General features: G+C 32.7%; 1 protein-coding gene across 1 annotated transcript in view; it reads right to left on the bottom strand.

Annotated features, from left to right (window-relative positions):
• Positions 1 to 194: 194 nt before the first annotated feature.
• LOC138328585 (H(+)/Cl(-) exchange transporter 4-like) overlaps positions 195 to 19452 on the bottom strand; it is a 68626-nt gene continuing 49368 nt past the window's right edge. Inside the window, 6 exon segments of the mRNA XM_069275461.1 lie at positions 195 to 6808; positions 13603 to 13665; positions 14213 to 14307; positions 14737 to 14855; positions 16015 to 16122; positions 16759 to 16817. Coding sequence (XP_069131562.1) covers positions 6718 to 6808; positions 13603 to 13665; positions 14213 to 14307; positions 14737 to 14855; positions 16015 to 16122; positions 16759 to 16817 — 535 coding nt within the window. The 3' untranslated portion in view covers positions 195 to 6717.

The raw sequence follows: 19452 nt of genomic DNA, 5'->3' as shown, positions 1-19452 counted from the left end.
ATTTAAAAATTGAATGGAATTCATATCTGTGCAAGGGATGTTGATATAAATTTGTAGAAATTAACTTTTGTGAATTTACTTGGATTGCAAAATTTGCAAAATTAAATCGCACGCAAAAGAAAGTTGGTGTACAGCATTGCATGTAACAGGAAGGTCACGTTTGATTTGAAGTCAATAACGACAAGAAGTTGAAATATGTTCCAAATGGCTGCAATTTCTGCTTTTATTTTTGTTTCATCACGGCACAACATAAATATTCATGATAAAATTTACATATATTACGTCAACATTATCACATCCTCGGTATAATGCGCACCAGATCCAACACCCCAAACCCGACTTCATTGAAGCAGATTTGGGCCAACACGCATCCACTTGTATCGTTTTAGTTATTTAACAATACTCATACATTCAGGATTCTTAACGATTCACATGCACACACATTACCACATTCTAATATAACTGGAAAAGAGACTCAAAGTTGGGTGTACAGCTTATTAATTGTAGAACTAATTCTTTAGAAGAATAGAAGATCCCCTGGAGACACATTTAGACTCTTCTAAATCAAAAGACTAGACCAGTCCATTGTGAAATCTCAGGGGTGAATAGGTTATTACACCTAATGAAAATAATTAAGTGTCAATAACATACTGCATTGGGAAATGTTAAAAATTGATTGTTCATAAGAATACAAGACTACTTGATAATGATATACATCTTAAAAATGTAATTTTAGTGGAATTTTGATAATCTTCTGATTACCTTCCCTATAAACATAAATAAACTAGAGCGTCTCATGTTAGAAATGTTGCAACCATAGAACCGTAAAAACGGGTGCTATTACATAAAATCATCATTGAATGGTCTACTTAGTAAAATAAAAGTATCTTCCATTTCCTCTTTCACACATACAAAATTAAAAATCAACTAAGACATTTATATGATATTTTGACGCGAAACACAACCATAACTTACATGTACAGTAACACCTGTCAGTAAGTATAAAAGTGATACACAGTGTCTAACGATAGATGTGGCAGTGTTTCAAACAGACCTATAGTTTCATCCAAAGCCTAACTCGATTGACCATCTTCTATCTCTAGAATACAACATCCAATCACTTCATTTGTAGCTCTTTTGCTTCTGGAAGATCTTCCATCTTTGAGATGGAAGATCTTCTTACAAGACTTGTCTTATTAAAGTGAATAGTCGGGCAAAGAAAACCAGTCTAAATGCGTTCATTGGCCTTCCAAAAGTTCTCACTTATTAATACGACGGTCAAGTTATGCTTAGTTTCCCAGTTCTGACCATTAAAGTAAAGAAAAGTTGAAAGCATTGAAAACGAGGCTGCAAGGAAATGTAACCACGGACATAGTAAGCCGGGAGGACGTTTTAGAATTCCCATACTTTAAATTAATTTCTTCGTACGCAGACAGATTTTGGCGAGAGATTTTATTTTTCTATTTCATAAGAAATTATACTGGATAAATTCACACCATTTTTACCGACTTTAGCCATCCTTGCCCGACTGTTCACTTTAAAAGAGTGTAAATCGAGTTGGCCTCAAGACATCCACAATTAGAGCAGTGAAAGAAAATGGAATTCTTCATATTGAATTTAAATTAAAATGGAAATGTATCGGGAGAGGATTACATGTAACGGCCAGATTGGGATTTGAACCTGGGACCTCTGAACACTAGCCGGATGCGCTACTGAGTAAGCTACTTGGTCACCAATGATTGACCCAGTCCAATCCCACTAAACAAATATGGTTTGCCTGAATAAAACCCATTTTTAACATGTTGAGTATTTTAGCATGGAGAATTAACTCGTATATACATGTATATGTATTGTTCACCGTTTAGACTACTGTAAACCGATTCCAGAGAAAATGATGAAAGGTTTATAATTACATGTATCTGGTATACATCAACCTTAACTTCAATCATCCATACGTAAGTGCTAAACTTTCCATTCAGCTGTGGAAGTTTAAACCTACCAGAATGGTTATTGTGGAATATTGAGGACAGAATATGAAATCGTGATATTAAATTCAGATCTGATCAATAGTGACATAAGACTTATGAAACAGACAACAACTTGACCAACAACAAAAACTATGGAGGTTTAAGGAATGTTATAAAGCTTTAAGATAAACATCCACATGGTATGAGAAATGTGATATGGACAAGCCTAATTATTTAAGTGATATCTGTTTCATATTATTCTGGTATGTAGTACAATATGTACTCCCCTGATATCTATACCTAGTATTTCATTTCATAAAAGGGCGGCAGTGGTCAAGTGGTTAAGATGCCATGACATATATACCACAAATTCTCTTGCTAGTTTCAATGCCATGTGAGCAGTTGCCAGGTACTGATCATTGGTTGGTGGTTTTTCTCCAAGTACTCCGTCTTTCCTCCAACAAAAAACCTGGCACGTCCTTAAGTGACCTCAACTGTTAATAGGACATTATTAACTTAGATTATTAATAAAAATCCATCATTTCATAAATTTTGAAGATTTTCTTGTCTTGTGTTCCTATATTGCATTTGATTCTAAATGATATACATAATGTATACAAATGTGGCAGTTTAAAAGGTGTGAATGTGTTCATCTGTAGAGGTAATTATCTACCAATATCAATAATTAATACGGAGCTATTCATCAAATCTGATGTGATAGGGATTAACCAATAGAAATCTGACATCTGACATGGTAATTGACCAATGAAAACCTGACATGGTGATTGACCAATGAAAATCTGACATGGTGATTGACCAATGAAAACCTGACATGGTGATTGACCAATGAAAATCTGACATGGTGATTGACCAATGAAAATCTGATATCATGCTTGATGACTAATAAAATCATTTTAGTAATTGACCAATGAATTCTAACTAGGTCATAGCCATCTTATTAAATGAAATTAATCAAACTGTCACATTTGTATTGGTCAAGCAGCAACTCAATTCAAACATTTAAAATCTTTTTCAATACAATTTTGAGGGAAATCATTGTAATTGTAAGAAAAAAGATTTTTTTCCAGCTTCACAAATAACTCAAATAAGTTGTCATTCAGTCACACATTCCCAACGTCAAATAAATTGCAACTTGATCATCTAAAATTCAACTTATATACATGTTCTAACAACCAAAAATCTACAAGTAAACTTTAAATATATCACAGAAAGAAAACTTAATAGCTGTACCATTACGATACATAATCTTTCATTAAGTACAAAAATAAACAAATTCAGAAATAATGATCAAATTCATAGTAACATCCATCTTCAAAAGAAAGAAGAAAAACAAACTTCACTCTCGCTCTTTTCATAATATAAAACAATATCAAGTAATTTAGCCACCAACCCATTTCAAAAATTCTCTTTAATTCATAATTATTTAAAAAAAAATCTGGTAACAAACTTGAACTTTTTTCCTCTTAAGATATAGAGTTTTCTACATGAGTGAGCAGCCATCAATTTTTATAAGAAAATCGTAAAATTTTAGAAAATATTTTACATTTTCACACAAGCTACCGATGTGAAAGTAACGGTAGATAACTCACAAGCGTAGATAACTCATGAAGGTAGATAACTCTGTATGTTAAAAGGACTCCACAAAACATACAGTATTCAGTCAAAAAATTTCAGTTTAACATGGTTTTGTATGAACAGAATATTACAAAAACATAATTTTACCGGTTTAAACATGGTTTTGATTGAAAAAGTTGATCAGCACTGCACATTTCAAAATTACACGTAGTCTCTGAAGCACTATCACCTTTTGTAAGATATGCATGTACAATAGTTCTATAGAGAAATAAAATTTAAAGCTTAGGTTACACAAAATCATACCGGTAGAGAATCGAAGGGTTGTCAGGTAAAATAATGAAAACAAAATTAGGGCTTCATCTGATGCCTATGTTCCTGAATTTGTACATTTTACATAGCGTTACAAACAGTTATACAGTCATACAAACAGTTTGAGAATCCTTCAGCATATTCTACACGGAAGGGAAAAAAGTGGATGTTTTTATATATTATAATTAATTATATATATTTACATACATACTTTCTAATTACTTCCTCACTGGGAATATTCTATAACTATATTAGTATCCTAATATTATGCTGCACTTTTAGATAATATGTCAGTAACCTTTATTTTTAAAACCAGATGAACTAATTGAATATAATACACATGTAATTCAATTTTGCAAAACTACTAGCTATCAAAGATATAATATATATCTATTATATAATAATTAATATTTCTATAACTGAATTTACATCCACATATACATTTATATCTGTCTATATTTCTTTATAAGAAGTAAAATCAACTAATTAGAGCATGCAAACCCGTAACTGATTACACATATTTATATATAAATAATAGGTATACAATACAGGTATTCATTTCCTATGTCATCTTAGTGACAAATATTGTCATCTCTTTATGTACAACTTGCGCATATATGTGAAATCAAATTTACTTGAATTTCATGCTCTCTAAAATCAAAATTAATATCAATTGAAATTTACTGTAATCCCTTCAAAACTTGTTCAGGCAACAAAAATCACTTGACTTCAGCCAAGAACTAAACATTCAGTATAAACATAAATCATACTCATTAGCTCTTTGTAAAAGAATATACAATTATAGACTTTTGATAAGGTTGATAAAATGTTTTATTAACCAGAGAAAAAATTATTAACTGTTGAGAAAATTAGAGGAGAGTATTTTTGATCTGGTAAATTAAACCTTTAATAACTTTAATAAAAGGCTACATTTGCATATTTTGGCAGTAACAAAATGAAACTAAATAATGGTTATAAATTCGTAATTAAAGCACTTTATACTCATCTCCTAACACACACTATAATGGTCACTTGTCATCCATGCTTTCCATTTCTTTGCATTCGAATGCTGGTAAAACTGATACTGTAAGGACATTGACAATTTTGTGATTAAACTATATCCGAAAAAATAAACTAATCTACTCCTAAGTAATTATTCCCCAGTCTTTATTAATTCAAAAGAAAACTAATACAGATGACAGTAATATCTTAGATTCATAACTTATAGAAGTTAGTGTTCCACAAAATTTACTCCTGTATATGTTTCACGACAAAAACCGCAAAAATAACAACCTTACAGATTTGAAGTGTGACATAGTATATGCTATTTTAACTTGCTAATTCTAAAGTGACACTTTAAATGGCTAAAATGTTGGTCCTAATTTTACGATAAACAAGCATAAATTTATATTTTTTTTCTTTATAAATTGGGATAGTTTTTTTAATCTTGATATCATTTACCTTTTGGAAAAAAAAGATTATAAGAAAAATTAGTTTGCACACACTCAGTTAAAATGTTGCACGTAACAGTATCACTTTGATTTGTGGACAGTGGACACTGACTTCAGAACAAAATTTTGGCTTCAGGAGAAGTACAAAAGATATTCAAAGAAGCTGAAAGACATCACATTTATGAATTCTTTTCATTCAATTTTTAGGTACCAGTTCAATTTGATTATGATGAAATGACTGATGCAATCATATAAGTTTTAGATGGATTTTATAATAAAAAGACTGACAATGGAAATTGCAATTATTGATGAACCTATTGCATCATAAAAAAATTAGTTTAAATTCTTTCAGGTAAATTCTTTCATTCAACATGCATCTCTCACACTTTTTGACAACATAAAAACCACCAACACTTCAACTAGTCTTAAAAGCTATATTAACTTTATTTCAGTCTTCTCTTCAGAGAAAAATACCTTAAGCTTGATTGGGCAAGTAAAATGTAAACTGTCCTTGGTCTGTACATGGTTTTGATAAACCAGATCTCTTCACACCAATGGCCTGAGGAACCACAGGAACTTGGCACAAATTTCCAACCAACATTCAACATATACATGGTATGTATTATAAATGAAATACATGCCATGTCCCTGTGCAAGAAACCTATGAGAGTGATTCCTGGGATCCAAACCCCATACTAAAGGCAGTTAATCATGATCTAGCACAGGAACAAGTGAGCTGTGTCTTATTCTAACTTAAGTTTCCAATCACCATGCTAATAATGTACAGAAGATGTACCATGGACATTAAATTCTGATTCCCCAGGATATCATCAAAAGGAGCAGTTTCAGGAATTAAGCCTATATGCCTATTGGCTAATAGACTTAAACAACAACTTGTCAAAGATTGGTTGAAGTAAATATCCTTAGCACTTATAAGCCACTGTTTTCTGATCTGAACAAAGCAACAATTAAGTTTGAGGAAACAAGCTCTATCACAGGTCCATGAAGATCCTATCACCATTGTCTCAGTTGAGATGTGTATGTGAAGACATATAATTTCCGGTGAAGTTGCGAAAATGTATTTTCTAAATCAAAAGAAGTCTTCAGATCTGTTTCATTTCAGCTGATGTGTAGCATGTGTCCATTTCAACATTAGACGCCTATTTGACATTGTCATAAATCCTCTACTCAAATACATACAACAAACTTCTACAATACAACCCGTCTCTTGGCTCATATGGAGTTTTGTTTTGAGTAAACAACATTCATATCTAACATTAAATTTATTATCTCACAGATGATTGGCTAACAAAGGTTGTTATCTAACTGGTGATTGGCTAATGTGAATACATGTCACTGAGGAGCACTATGCTGATAGAGATCAGGGCGTGGATTTAGTTGAACAATATTGACTCAGGGTCCTGGTTCTGTAGTTGTGCCACATGGCGAAGAACATCTTTTTTCGTGATAATTCCTAAGAGGCGACTGTAAAATAAAATGATTCAAAAATCACAATTCAATAAAAAGATTTCTCATACATAAATATGACATATTATTATTTTCCTTCCAGTAAGTGAGAAGGTTGCACACAGCCATTCCTACAAAAAGATTTAGCTGATCTTTTTCTTTTTTTTCTTATATTATATGAAAAATAACATACAAGAGTATTCATGCTTTTACCGATTCTACATAGAGAAAATTATGTCTGTTTAATAGCTGACAGTATATACTGCAGAAATCTTAGTCAACAAGTATTCATCACTGCATGGGGATGAGAGTAATTTCAGTTTTATCAATTTATCATCATCATTATGTCCTCTCGTTTGCTTAAGTCTGAAGTTTGAGGTATGTTTCTTTAAAAAAAAGATCTGAAGTAACTGGTCAAAACCAACACAACCATAAGTATTAACCCCTTCTATTTTGAAATGAACTGTTCAAGCAGCCTAACATCAGAAGAGTTCAACTGTATCTAGTAATAGATGGGTGTGGCTATTTTTCAACTGTCATCTTTTTATACAGACATAAAAATCTCCAATCAAATTTGTCATATCAACATATGCAATACAATACAACTTTTCCTAATCATTTTAAGGCCACATGCATCAATCAAGGGAAGCTAACTCCAACATTTCCGCTGATTTATCTCCTTGTAAGCAGGTTGATAGACCTAGTTATTTCCCTTTAACTCTTTGATAGTAGTTATTTCCCTTCTTTCATAGTTGTTTTCCTTCTTTTCATTTGTGATTTAACATCAAGATTTTGAAATTTTGCAAGGCGTTCCATTAAGACATTAATAATTATAAATAAAACTAGATTTGATCGCGATCAAAACACGGGATTTCCACCTATGTAATGATATAAGTAATGTTAGCGAACACACGATTGTTTGAACGAACGGACGATCTCACTCAATATTAATCAGAAAGCGTTTCTTACGAAAGTAGTCTGGTTCAACCGAAAAACAGATTTAAGGGAATCCCCCTTTGGGCACAAGATTTCATAGAGAGGTGAATATATAGGAGCCTGCTGATTGGATATATTCAGGGTACACCAGTTAATGGTTTATGTGTGGGTCGGACAATACATGTAGATGTAAAATTTGTAACGACTTTTGATAACTTCATTTAACCTGAATAGTAGCAAACGTTAACACGGTCCTCTAGGGAATTTATTTGGTTCTGTGATCTCAAAACGGCCGGGTGGATTCTCAAAATAACACCGGTTGTGTTTGAACATCCGGTGTCACAGGTGACGGCTCTGCCACACACATAAAAGGTTTTTAAACCTGTCAGTTATTGTGTTTGTGCATTACTTTTATTGTTTGTTTGTTCAAATGTACGTCCTATTAACAGCTAGGGTCACGTAAGGACGGCCTCCCATGTATGCGGTGTAGTTACACATGTACGTGTATTTACGCAAACACGTGTACATTGTTCATATATACGTGTATATGTAGTGTGATAGAACGGGTTTCTATCATTGTTGCATTTATTTCTACAGTATGTATATTTGTTATTGCACTCTTCTAAGTCTTCACTTCAGTGATCTGTTTATGTATATTTGACCCAAATTCAGGGGAACACCGTGAGAACAGGTCTTATCTAGGGTGTGTTTGCTGTTTAGCAGTCACATTCATCAACCTAGTTGTCCTCATGATCACCCCGATGATGACCGCTGGCCGGAGTACACGTGTGGTACACTTGGGAGGTGTTTATCAGTCAGTTGAGTCTTGTCTGTTTTAAGCGGAAGTTATATTTAGTGTGTAGGTGGGTTGTTGTAGCAGCGGTTTCACCTAAATATGGTGCTCTGTCCGGACATCCGGACATTGACCAATCAGTGGTCACTTTGGGGTACTGGGTTGATGAGTTGTTATAAAAGGGGCTGCTTCTAAGGAAGCTTTGGTCTTGACTTAGGGAATAGGTAGGGAGCAGAGCTAGTTGGCTCCGTAGGGTGTTAGGCTTTGTTTAGGGAACGTGGTAATCACACAGGACTGAGCTAATTAGGCCTAAAGTTTGGCTATAGTTAATCTTGGATACATTGTAACTGCTTCGGCACTTATATCTCTTATTGTTATCTGTCTTAACGGGCACTATTGTGAATCTTCTATGTAATACTTAATCTACTTGTCTTTTATATAATAAATAGTTATTTGTACCTGTATTTACCTAGTTGACTTATTGGATTAGTGTCAGTGCTTCCGCTACATCCTAGAGATCGAACCTGTTGAGATACAGGCCTGTAACCTGTGGAGGAAACCGGATCCGTTGTATACTAAAAATACTATACGATCACGATTTGGGACTTATACATATAACGGGAGATACAGTCGGATCGCCCCTCCTGGTCTCTTGTGGAAAACCCTCCCTATTACAGTAGCACTTAAAACATCCCGAAAAGTATTGAAAACTAGATGTAAAAATACATTCGAAACGGCCCTTGTGTACCGAAGATTGAGCCCAGGACAGAATTTTAACCCAGCCGCTGATTGGCTGGCTAATTATGAATTTCAAAATTAAAAATGTTTTCTGACAGGTAATTATTCCTTGATAACCGTGATATAAATTCGGAAATTCCGATTGAGATTTAGGTTCAAAATATCAATTTTGATAATGAATAGGTAAACGCATTAGAATTTCAGGTTTTTTTAAAGTGCAAAAATTCTCCATTTCTTATAAAGATCTTGGACCAATGCGGAATAACACGTACGATTAGAGTTTTAGTATTAGATACCGATTATCTCCCTTTTGGCCACATGCCACATCATGTAATCACAACTCAAAATCGCTGAAAGTTCTATACCTCCGCCATTTTGAATCATATGACATTGAAATTGGTCATTTTATGTGTCTGAAAGCATGATCTTTCACATCCAATTCAAAACATTTCACCTTTGAATTTTCATGAATTACCCTAAAATTTACGTTAAAAAATGAACGAAACGCCATATTCGGAGGTCTATATTTCCGCCATTTTCAAATTCATGTCTTTGAAATTAAAAACCTGTACAGACAATAGGCTAAAGCTTATATTTACAAAAATTCAACACTCTACATGAGATGATAAAGGCCCTATGAGCTCACAAATAACGGAAAAAAATAAGAAAATGAAACAAATTGCCATATTTGGAGAGCTATATTTCCGCCATTTTTCTATATAACCCCTTAAAAATAAATAACTTTTGAAGACAAAAGTTCATACAACACAAGTATGAAAAATCAACACTGTACATACAGGTTTAAAGGCGCTGAAACGTCTCGTGCAAGGACAAATAAAAACTAAAATTTCGATTTTCGATGTCCTATATCTCCGCCATTTTGAATCTTATGACCTTGAACTTGGTCATTTTATGTGTCTGAAAGCATGATCTTTCACATCCAATTCAAAACATTTCACCTTTGAATTTTCATGAATTACCCTAAAATTTACGTTAAAAAATGAACGAAACGCCATATTCGGAGGTCTATATTTCCGCCATTTTCAAATTCATGTCTTTGAAATTAAAAACCTGTACAGACAATAGGCTAAAGCTAACATTTACAAAAAATCAACACCCTATATGAGACGATAAAGGCCCTACGAGCTCACAAATAACGGACAAAAATAAGAAAATGAAACAAATTGCCATATTTGGAGAGCTATATATTCGCCATTTTTCTATATAACCCCTTAAAAATAAATAACTTTTGAAGACAAAAGTTCATACAACACAGGTATGAAAAATCAACACTGTACATACAGGTTTAAAGGCGCTGAAACGTCTCGTGCAAGGACAAATAAAAACTAAAATTTCGATTTTCGATGTCCTATATCTCCGCCATTTTGAATCATATGACCTTGAACTTGGTCATTTTATGTGTCTGAAAGCATGATCTTTCACATCCGATTCAAAACATTTCACCTTTGAATTTTCATGAATTACCCTAAAATTTACGTTAAAAAATGAACGAAACGCCATATTCGGAGGTCTATATTTCCGCCATTTTCAAATTCATGTCTTTGAAATTAAAAACCTGTACAGACAATAGGCTAAAGCTTACATTTACAAAAAATCAACACTCTAAATGAGATGATAAAGGCCCTACGAGCTCACAAATAACGGACAAAAATAAGAAAAAGAAACAAATTGCCATATTTGGAGAGCTATATTTCCGCCATTTTTCTATATAACCCCTTAAAAATAAATAACTTGTGAAGACAAAAGTTAATACAACATAGGTATGAAAAATCAACACTGTACATACAGGTATTAAGGCGCTGAAACGTCTCGGGCAGGGGCAAATATAAACTAAAATTTCGATTTTTGATGTCCTATATCTCCGCCATTTTGGATCATATGACCTTGAATTTGGTCATTTTATGTGCCTGAGAACATGCCCTTTCATATGCGCCCTTCGAAACATTTCTATGGTAAAGTTCATTTTTGACCTTTGTTTTGACCTCATTTGACCCCCTAGTGAACTCGTGACCCTGACATAATTTCTGATAACATGTAATGAGAAAAAAACGTGACTTATCGTGATCTACATGGAGAATGAAACGTACATGTTGTGTAGCGTACGGTTATGAAATTATGAGCGTTTAAAGTTCGTTCGAAAAAAGCAGTTTTTTACGTCTGTGACCTTGACCTTGAACGTTATCCTCCAAAATCGAGAGTACGTTTTAAGAACTCATGTACGTACATAACGTCTCCAAATTTCAGCGCTCTACACCTCTTATTTATTACGAAGAAGTCGTTTAAAGATTTAAAGCTTTTTGAACCCTGTGACCTTGAATGAATGTCAAGGTCAATAAAACAGCATAAGTTCTGTAGACATTCGTCCATGCTATGTCTATACAAAAAATCAAGCATGTATGTTAAGTATTAAAGGCGCTGAAACCTTAAAAAATTTTGGCGGGAAAACGCCAAAATAGCCTTTTTTCAAAGGCCTATATCTCCGGCATTTTGGATCACATGACCTTAAAACTTGTCATTATATATTTCTGAGGGCATGCCCTTTCATATCCAACTTTCAAAACTTTTCTGTGGTGAAATTTCGTTTTTGACCTTTGTTTGACCCCGTAGCGAACTCTTGACCTTGACATAATCTCTGATAACATGGCATGGGAAAAGCACGCGCAATGTCAAGATCTATCTGAATAACAAAACGTGAACGATGTACACCGTACGGTAATGAAGTTATGAGCGCTTAAACTTCGTTCCAAAAAATTGTTTTTTACGTCTATGACCTTGACCTTGAACATTTTTGTAAAAAATCGAACGTACATTTCAAGATCTTATGTACATTCATAACGTGTCCAAAGTTGAGCGTCGTACCTTATTTCGTTCCTGAGATATCCTGCGAACAAGATTTGTGGAAATAAGAAAAAAAAAGAAAAATAAAGAATAATAATAATAAGAAGAAAAAACAGAACAATAACAATAGGGATTTCCATCCTCAATGGAAATCCCTAATAAACTGATCATTTATTTCTTATTACTATATATCTTCATTAAATTTTGAATCTGTATTATTTCAGACAGGAAATGTCTGCAAGGTAGAAAAAAAATCTGCATATAAAATGGAGACAGGGCAATGGAATGCAACAGACAAGAGAAACACAAAATGCCCAAAATTTCCTGCTTACAAGAGAAGATAATTCTACAAAAAAATCCTATCATTGATTACTACGAATGATTAGAATCACACAATGAAAAAAATATAGAAGAGATTTCATTGGTGAAAGAATTAGTCAGGAAAACAACATCACACTGTTAAAATTTCATCTCTGAAAGAAATTTGAAATATCTGATTAATCATAAGAAATTATTATTGCAATTAAAATGATTGATCTGTTAACAAGGTTGTTTCTTTTTCCAATGAAATGAAATTAATCAATGATTTCTTTATCATTAATAGACAAAGTTTTAATACATTCAACTTTACAAATTATTTTGAAATGGCCAAAATGGCATTAGCCAGTGGTTTAAAGGATTCTGGCATTCTAAGCTAACCCCCAAAATCTCTATAGACTATTAACGATTGACTTTAGGTTGATTTTTTCCCTCCAGATTTTTCATCCCTTTTACCCAGATTTTTCATCCCTTTACCCATACTTGACAATTTCTTTACCTGGGTAAATAACACAAATATTTATTGAGGCTGAATGACTATCTAACAAAACAAGTCTAGCTACAATGTAAAGTTTTCACCTTTCCCTAATTTTAACAACATTACTAGCTACACTTTGAACTGATCTAGCAAAACATTAACCTGTATTTTTTTTAATAAATCTAGCCAAACCATACACTAAGGTCAGAAACAAATTTGTATTCTTGCTTTTTACAAAATGAACGGCTAGACAAACCATATGCCTAGGTCAGAAATGTACACTCTAAAATTCAAAATTGTTCTGGGAAGGATTTTCCTTTTAACAATATGTTGCTGTCTTTTATTTATTGCTTGCAGCTTATTGTTTCTGAAGACTGTTTTTTAAGGCATTTTTGAATGTGAAGATACAATGTGGACGAGACTGCATGCATCGCTGACAATGAGAAATGATGAGATAGCATTGAAAAGAGTGTATAAAGGGAGATCATTCTAGCATAAAATAATGATTTAATGCGTACAATGAAAGGTAGCATATAGCCTTAATGTTAAGTCATTAAAAAAAATTCAATGATAATTTTAGATTCAAATCAAAAGTGATTTAAAATGTTATTTTTTTGGTCATTATTAATTTCAAACAAGCACACAATTTTAAATGCACACAATACATAATGAGAAGCAGTAATATGTTACCCGGGCAACTCATGCGTGGGTTCATCTGTATTCCTGTTGTTTCTCTTAACTTTTCTCAACTGTCTGATGAATAATATTAAACATACAACATACAGAATTGTTCATACCGCGACATACATAATCCTACAACGGGCCGGCCAGCAAATCAGGCGTGAAAATAGACATACAATACATACAATATCTACTTTCAATTATTTTTGCTTCTTGACAGTTTCATTTCTACATCTGCTGCAAGAGAAGACTTTATTTTGTTACCAAAATTATATCTCTGTGTTAATGTTGGACTTGAATGAGACCACATAGGTGATAATGGAAGAAGCTGTCTTGACCCCTGATTGTTATGTTTAAGATCAAAACAACAGATCAAAAATTTCCAGTGTTATTCAGGTATGCTTTAATTCATCACTATATCTAAATGATTCAAGATTTTTTCCTATTGAGCATTTTATCAAGTTATTTGGCATTTGATCTATTTCTCTTTTCTCAAACAAACCTGAGCTAAGACACAAGTTCATCTAAGGTCAATAAAGAGAGGTTTATTGACGGAAGGTTTGATGAAGGTCAGTAAAGACAGGTTTCTCTTTAAAGACGTTTTCTGTATGATACATACCCGTTATGTGTGACCAAAGTCTGTCGCAGACCGAGCTTGCGGAACATCTCTACAACCGTTTCCATTGGTGTCTGGTCGGTGATGGTAACCGGTGCCTGTTAGTGAAGATCAGAGGAAATACTTCTCAAACAAATATTAACCTTACGCCATTATACCATAACTATACTAACTGTAAACCAATTTTTTTTTCGCATGTAAATTTCATGATTCATCATTTATATTGATAAAACTAGAACTATTGCCAGAGTGGACAACTAATACCTCCGCTGCACAAATTTAGTAATAACTCCATTAACAGGGGACATTGCAGACCCTTATATAGTTTACTTAACTCCCTTTTATGTCAGGGTTCTGTGTACCATTTTATTAAACTCTGTCAAGTAGTTTAGGAGGAGTTTGTCAGACAAATTTGTGTCTACATAGAAATGACTACACTGTAATTCTATTTCAAGTTAAAAGAAGAAATATCTGGTAAATTAATTTGATTTTATATGACAGAAATATACATTAAAATATTCTCTTACCATGTCAAGAATTTTCCTCAGTTTGAGTGGGGCAGGATCATTTGGATTATTGGGTACATGACTAGTGAAATATACAATGGAGCTGGATACAATGCCTTCCTGGTTCTTCCTGGAATTCTCTGTAATCATACCAAGGGAGATAATCAAACAAATGAAGGGAGATAATTTAAAACAACAAGATAATTCCATCTCGTAATATAATATATCAAGATAATTACATCCTGGAATTTTCTATTATAAGATAGGTAACTTAATGCAAGAAAATTATGATCTTTTGTTAAATAAGATTTATTTGATTTTTAAAGATGCTCCACCGCCGACAGAGCATAAATGATACTCATTTGAACAATAATTGGTATTTATTTGTGTATATGTATGTTTAATTGACATAAAAAATAATATCAAATAATTTATTTTTGCATTTGGTGCATGCGCAATCAGTACTTCATTCCATATAGGATATAGTGCCACGGATTTTTTTCGGGATGCAATTAATTTTTTTTTTTTTATATTTTTACCTTGAAAGGGACAATTCACTCAGGCTAATTTTTTTACACAAGCAAGAAGCAAAATATGGCATAAATGTATTGTTCTACATTTCTTATGAAACATATAACATAAAATATTGACAAATTCCACGTTATTGTTTAGTATTTTAATTGATATTGTTGTAATTACAAATCGTTGATCAATACGATTAAGCAGGTACAATATGTACGCTGTACCCATACCCGAGCCAAAGTCACGCATGTTAAACAAATAAACTACATAACCACTGAGAAGGTGATAAAATGATTTTTAGGCAAGACAATTCACCTAATAAGGTAAACACACTACTCTCAGAGCGATTTGAGCAGTTCTAGACAAAAGTTGCATTACTCTACGAGCAAGGAACAGGGTTCGGCATACAAGAAGTTCAACCACAATGTGTAATGGCGGACAGCGAGCGAGTTTGAACATCTACACACATGTCACAACCATGGGCTTTTCAGGCATATTACAGTAAAACTGACTGATCTAATTTCCATTAGAACTGGATTTTTCACGATATATGTACAAATTTTAATTTTCTCTTAGACTGAATTGTCCCTTTGAAGTAAAATTAGAAGCTCAAACTTGTCAATGGTGGTGATGGTGAAAAGTATTTAACTTTTGTAACTGAAGATAAATACTGAATCGTCTGCTCCTGTTTTTGACTGTGAAAAAATACCATCTGTCAGCGGTGGAGCATCTTTAATAATTTCCACAATGGGATCACAGATAACAAAGATCACAAACCTATAGCCAGATTGACATCCCTGCGGAGGACAAACCCAACAAGATACTGAGATTCTCGAGACACCACCACAGGGAATCCATTGTGGTCAGAAGATTTCAGTGTAGATTCTGTTAAAAGATTTAACAAATATATTAGAAATGTTATTTTCATACTAAGTTGTACATTTCAGAATTTCATTTTTAAATTTTACAATTATAATAATAAAGACTGTCACTGAACTGCATAATATATAGTCATAACACATCTATGTATGTGTACAATCTGAATAAAATGCTGACTTACATTATTCACCCCTGAAATTCCATAATGGGCTGGTCTAGTCTTTGATTTAGAAGAGCCTAATGTGTCTTCAGGGGTAAATGAGTTTAATTGGGTTTTTTTACACACCAGGATGATTATTTTGCTATTCATTTTGCAAAATTCTAAATAATGACGGAATGCAAGATATTTCCAAATTGTTACCTAAAAGTATTTAATATGCTTGTAAAAATCCCAGCAGAGTATATACTGTCATCAAACTTTTGATATACTGTTAATATACTTATTTTAGTGGTAGATTTATTTTAGCGCTGTTTATATACAACACAAAATTTTGTTAAAGGGTATTTCCAGTATGAACAACTGAATTTCACTAATTTATATCCGCACTAATAAATCATAATTTACAGTTTTTCTAAATTGCGCTAAAATCTAACTGCCCTATTATAAGTACATTTACAGTATATCAACAGGGTTATACAAACCTAGCTCTTCTAGTGTCATTGAATCTTGTGTAATAACACAGAGAGGAGGGTCGTTCCGCCTACAACACAAAACAAGGTCTACAATAACACGATAACATTACTGGGTCAAAGAGAAGTAAACCACAGGTAATAAAGATACACATACTGTATAATAAGAATATCGTTATCATATTATAATTGTAAAATAGTTTATATTAATATTAATTGCTGTCCTAAGTGTCCTTCAAATCATTATTTAAAACTTGAATTTTTCTCCAAAATTTTCTTTTATATAACAAGGTATTTTTAAAATTTAGAAAAAAATCTTTTAAAATTTCTTATTTACAATCTCACCATGGAGTATGAAATGAAAGTACCATATTTGACCCAATAAGTACTCTCCCCCCTTTTTGAAGCCTCATTATTTCACTTACAATGACTTAAATACAAGTAGAAAGTATGAAAACCTTGCATGTTTGTCTATTTGATTTCGTTTTTGGCAATGATTAATGGCTTCCTACGAGTAATAATTTTGTGAAAGATTAGTCTAAGTAATGTCCTATTAAGCACCCCTTTACTTTTTAATTTAACCACTCTGGGCACTTATTGGGTTGGATATGGTAAGTAAAAATATATAAGTACATTTGTATTTCATATTCATTGTAATAGTTATTCCACTGAAATAAATAACAGATTATTTACTGATATACAAATTGGCTGCAGACTGACATGCTTGTGGAAACAAAACATTGACAAGTAAACAGGTTGCTGTTATGTTGAACTGAATAAATCAAAAACAAAAAATGTTAAAGCAACATTCAACAGTCGACAGTGATTGAGCAAAAGCACCAATAAATTTGTCTCAGTCTACAAACAAGTATATCCTAGCTTCTACTACTGTTGTTCCTTTTTTTCGAGATAATTACACTCGAGAGAAAAAAAGTTTGCTAGTTTTTTTTCACTCGTGTAAAAATCAATAAATCTCCAATGGCATTAATTTACTAAACAGGCTTTCTATTGAATCTCATATATGTTCCTTCATGTGCAGGGGTTACTAACGGAAATCAGCCATATTAATTTTTTCATATAAATTTTGTGTCTTCAATAAATTTGTGGATATATTTCGCAGTCATTGCTGGCTCTTACTAAAACTGGTAATTCTCCATTCATACATTTGTTTTCATGAAGAATTTGACTCTATGTTCAAGGTAGTGCGTTGAATTATTCAAAAATTTGTATCTCACAAAAATAACATGGTTTTACAGTATCTCTGTAGTTTATGCACTCCTGGATTATGTCATAGCAAAACTGAAGGCTCTGTGTGTGACAGTTTGTTGATATATTGAGGATAATTTGGTCCATTGATGGACATCAATAGGAATTGATCAACTGTATTGGTCTGTGTTTTCCCTCCTGAACTGCATTCAGATTTACTTATACGATATCACTTATAAAATGCTTCATGTTTCAAAAAGTGTGCTTTCAAATAAATGATGATTTCATTTCTTGTAAAATGAAAATTTTTCAAACATAACCCTGACCCCCAACAGATGAACAGTAAACTGGTACTAGGTTTTTATGGCCTCAAATTTAGTTTGAATGATGCTTGAATTGCAGTTAAATATATGGTAAAACCGTTTGGCATGCAAGTTAAACTTAGATAATTAATAAACAAATTTTATATAAAAAAAAAAGAAAATCAGTATGTATCGCTTGCATTTTGACCTTGATAATAACCTTGACCAGAGACAGATGATATGTCAAAGTATCTATAAAGGTTACAGTTTTGAAAATATAACAGAAACTGCATGCTGCTTACTCAGTATGTTTGATAATTTTCATATTTTAATATCAAGACTTATCATGCTAATGGAACATGCTTTGGGCACTACATAAATCTATGTAATTTCCACTCATGACTCAATAATCTCTTGTCTTATTTTCTTTAATTCCTATATTCTGATTATATGTTTCAAGACCTAATTGATACGCAATTAATAAAAACACTAACTAGAACACTTTAAGAAATCTGAATTCAGAAATTACAAAGATGTTTTAGTAAAATCTTAACGAAAAAGAAATGTCTGTAAAATAAATGCACCCTTCCCCTATGAGACAAATGAGGGTTCATCAACAGTATTAATATGAAAACTGAATTCTTTAAATTAGTATTAAGTACTTCTTGCGGGATGGTATTTTGTTAGATGTTAGTGGGAACTGGTAGCCTTATGTATACCTTGCATGATTTACTTTCTGTATGATATGTTTAACTCATTCAGCCCTGAAGATACATTTAGACTCTTCTAAATCAAAGACTAGACCAGTCCATCATGAAATTTCAGGGGTGATTGAGTTAATATTAATTTAAAATCATATAATGTACCTAAATTCAAATTTTAAAACCGACATTTGTACTACAATGCATTCTTAGTAGCAAAATTTTATAAGTGAATCTAGAACAAAACAGTACTGTAATGTAAAATGGTAAAAGCTGAATAGGTAAAACTTTAATACTGTACATCCCTCCCTTTTATAATTTCTAGGCTTTTTCAGTAGTATATCCGTGTCAATGTTTTGAAAGGCAATTAAAGCAAGCAATAGAAAGTAATATCATTACATAATATGATAGTCAATCCTGCCTTAGTGACCACCTCTGTATAGAGACCATCTGCATAATGGTCAATTTTAACATATTTTGACCCGTGTATAAAGACC

Source organism: Argopecten irradians, chromosome 7 (genome assembly GCF_041381155.1).
Source record: "Argopecten irradians isolate NY chromosome 7, Ai_NY, whole genome shotgun sequence".
Classification (NCBI taxonomy): Eukaryota; Metazoa; Mollusca; class Bivalvia; order Pectinida; family Pectinidae; genus Argopecten; species Argopecten irradians.
Note: the sequence above shows the minus strand (reverse complement) of the source record. Positions and strands in the feature narration are given on the sequence as shown.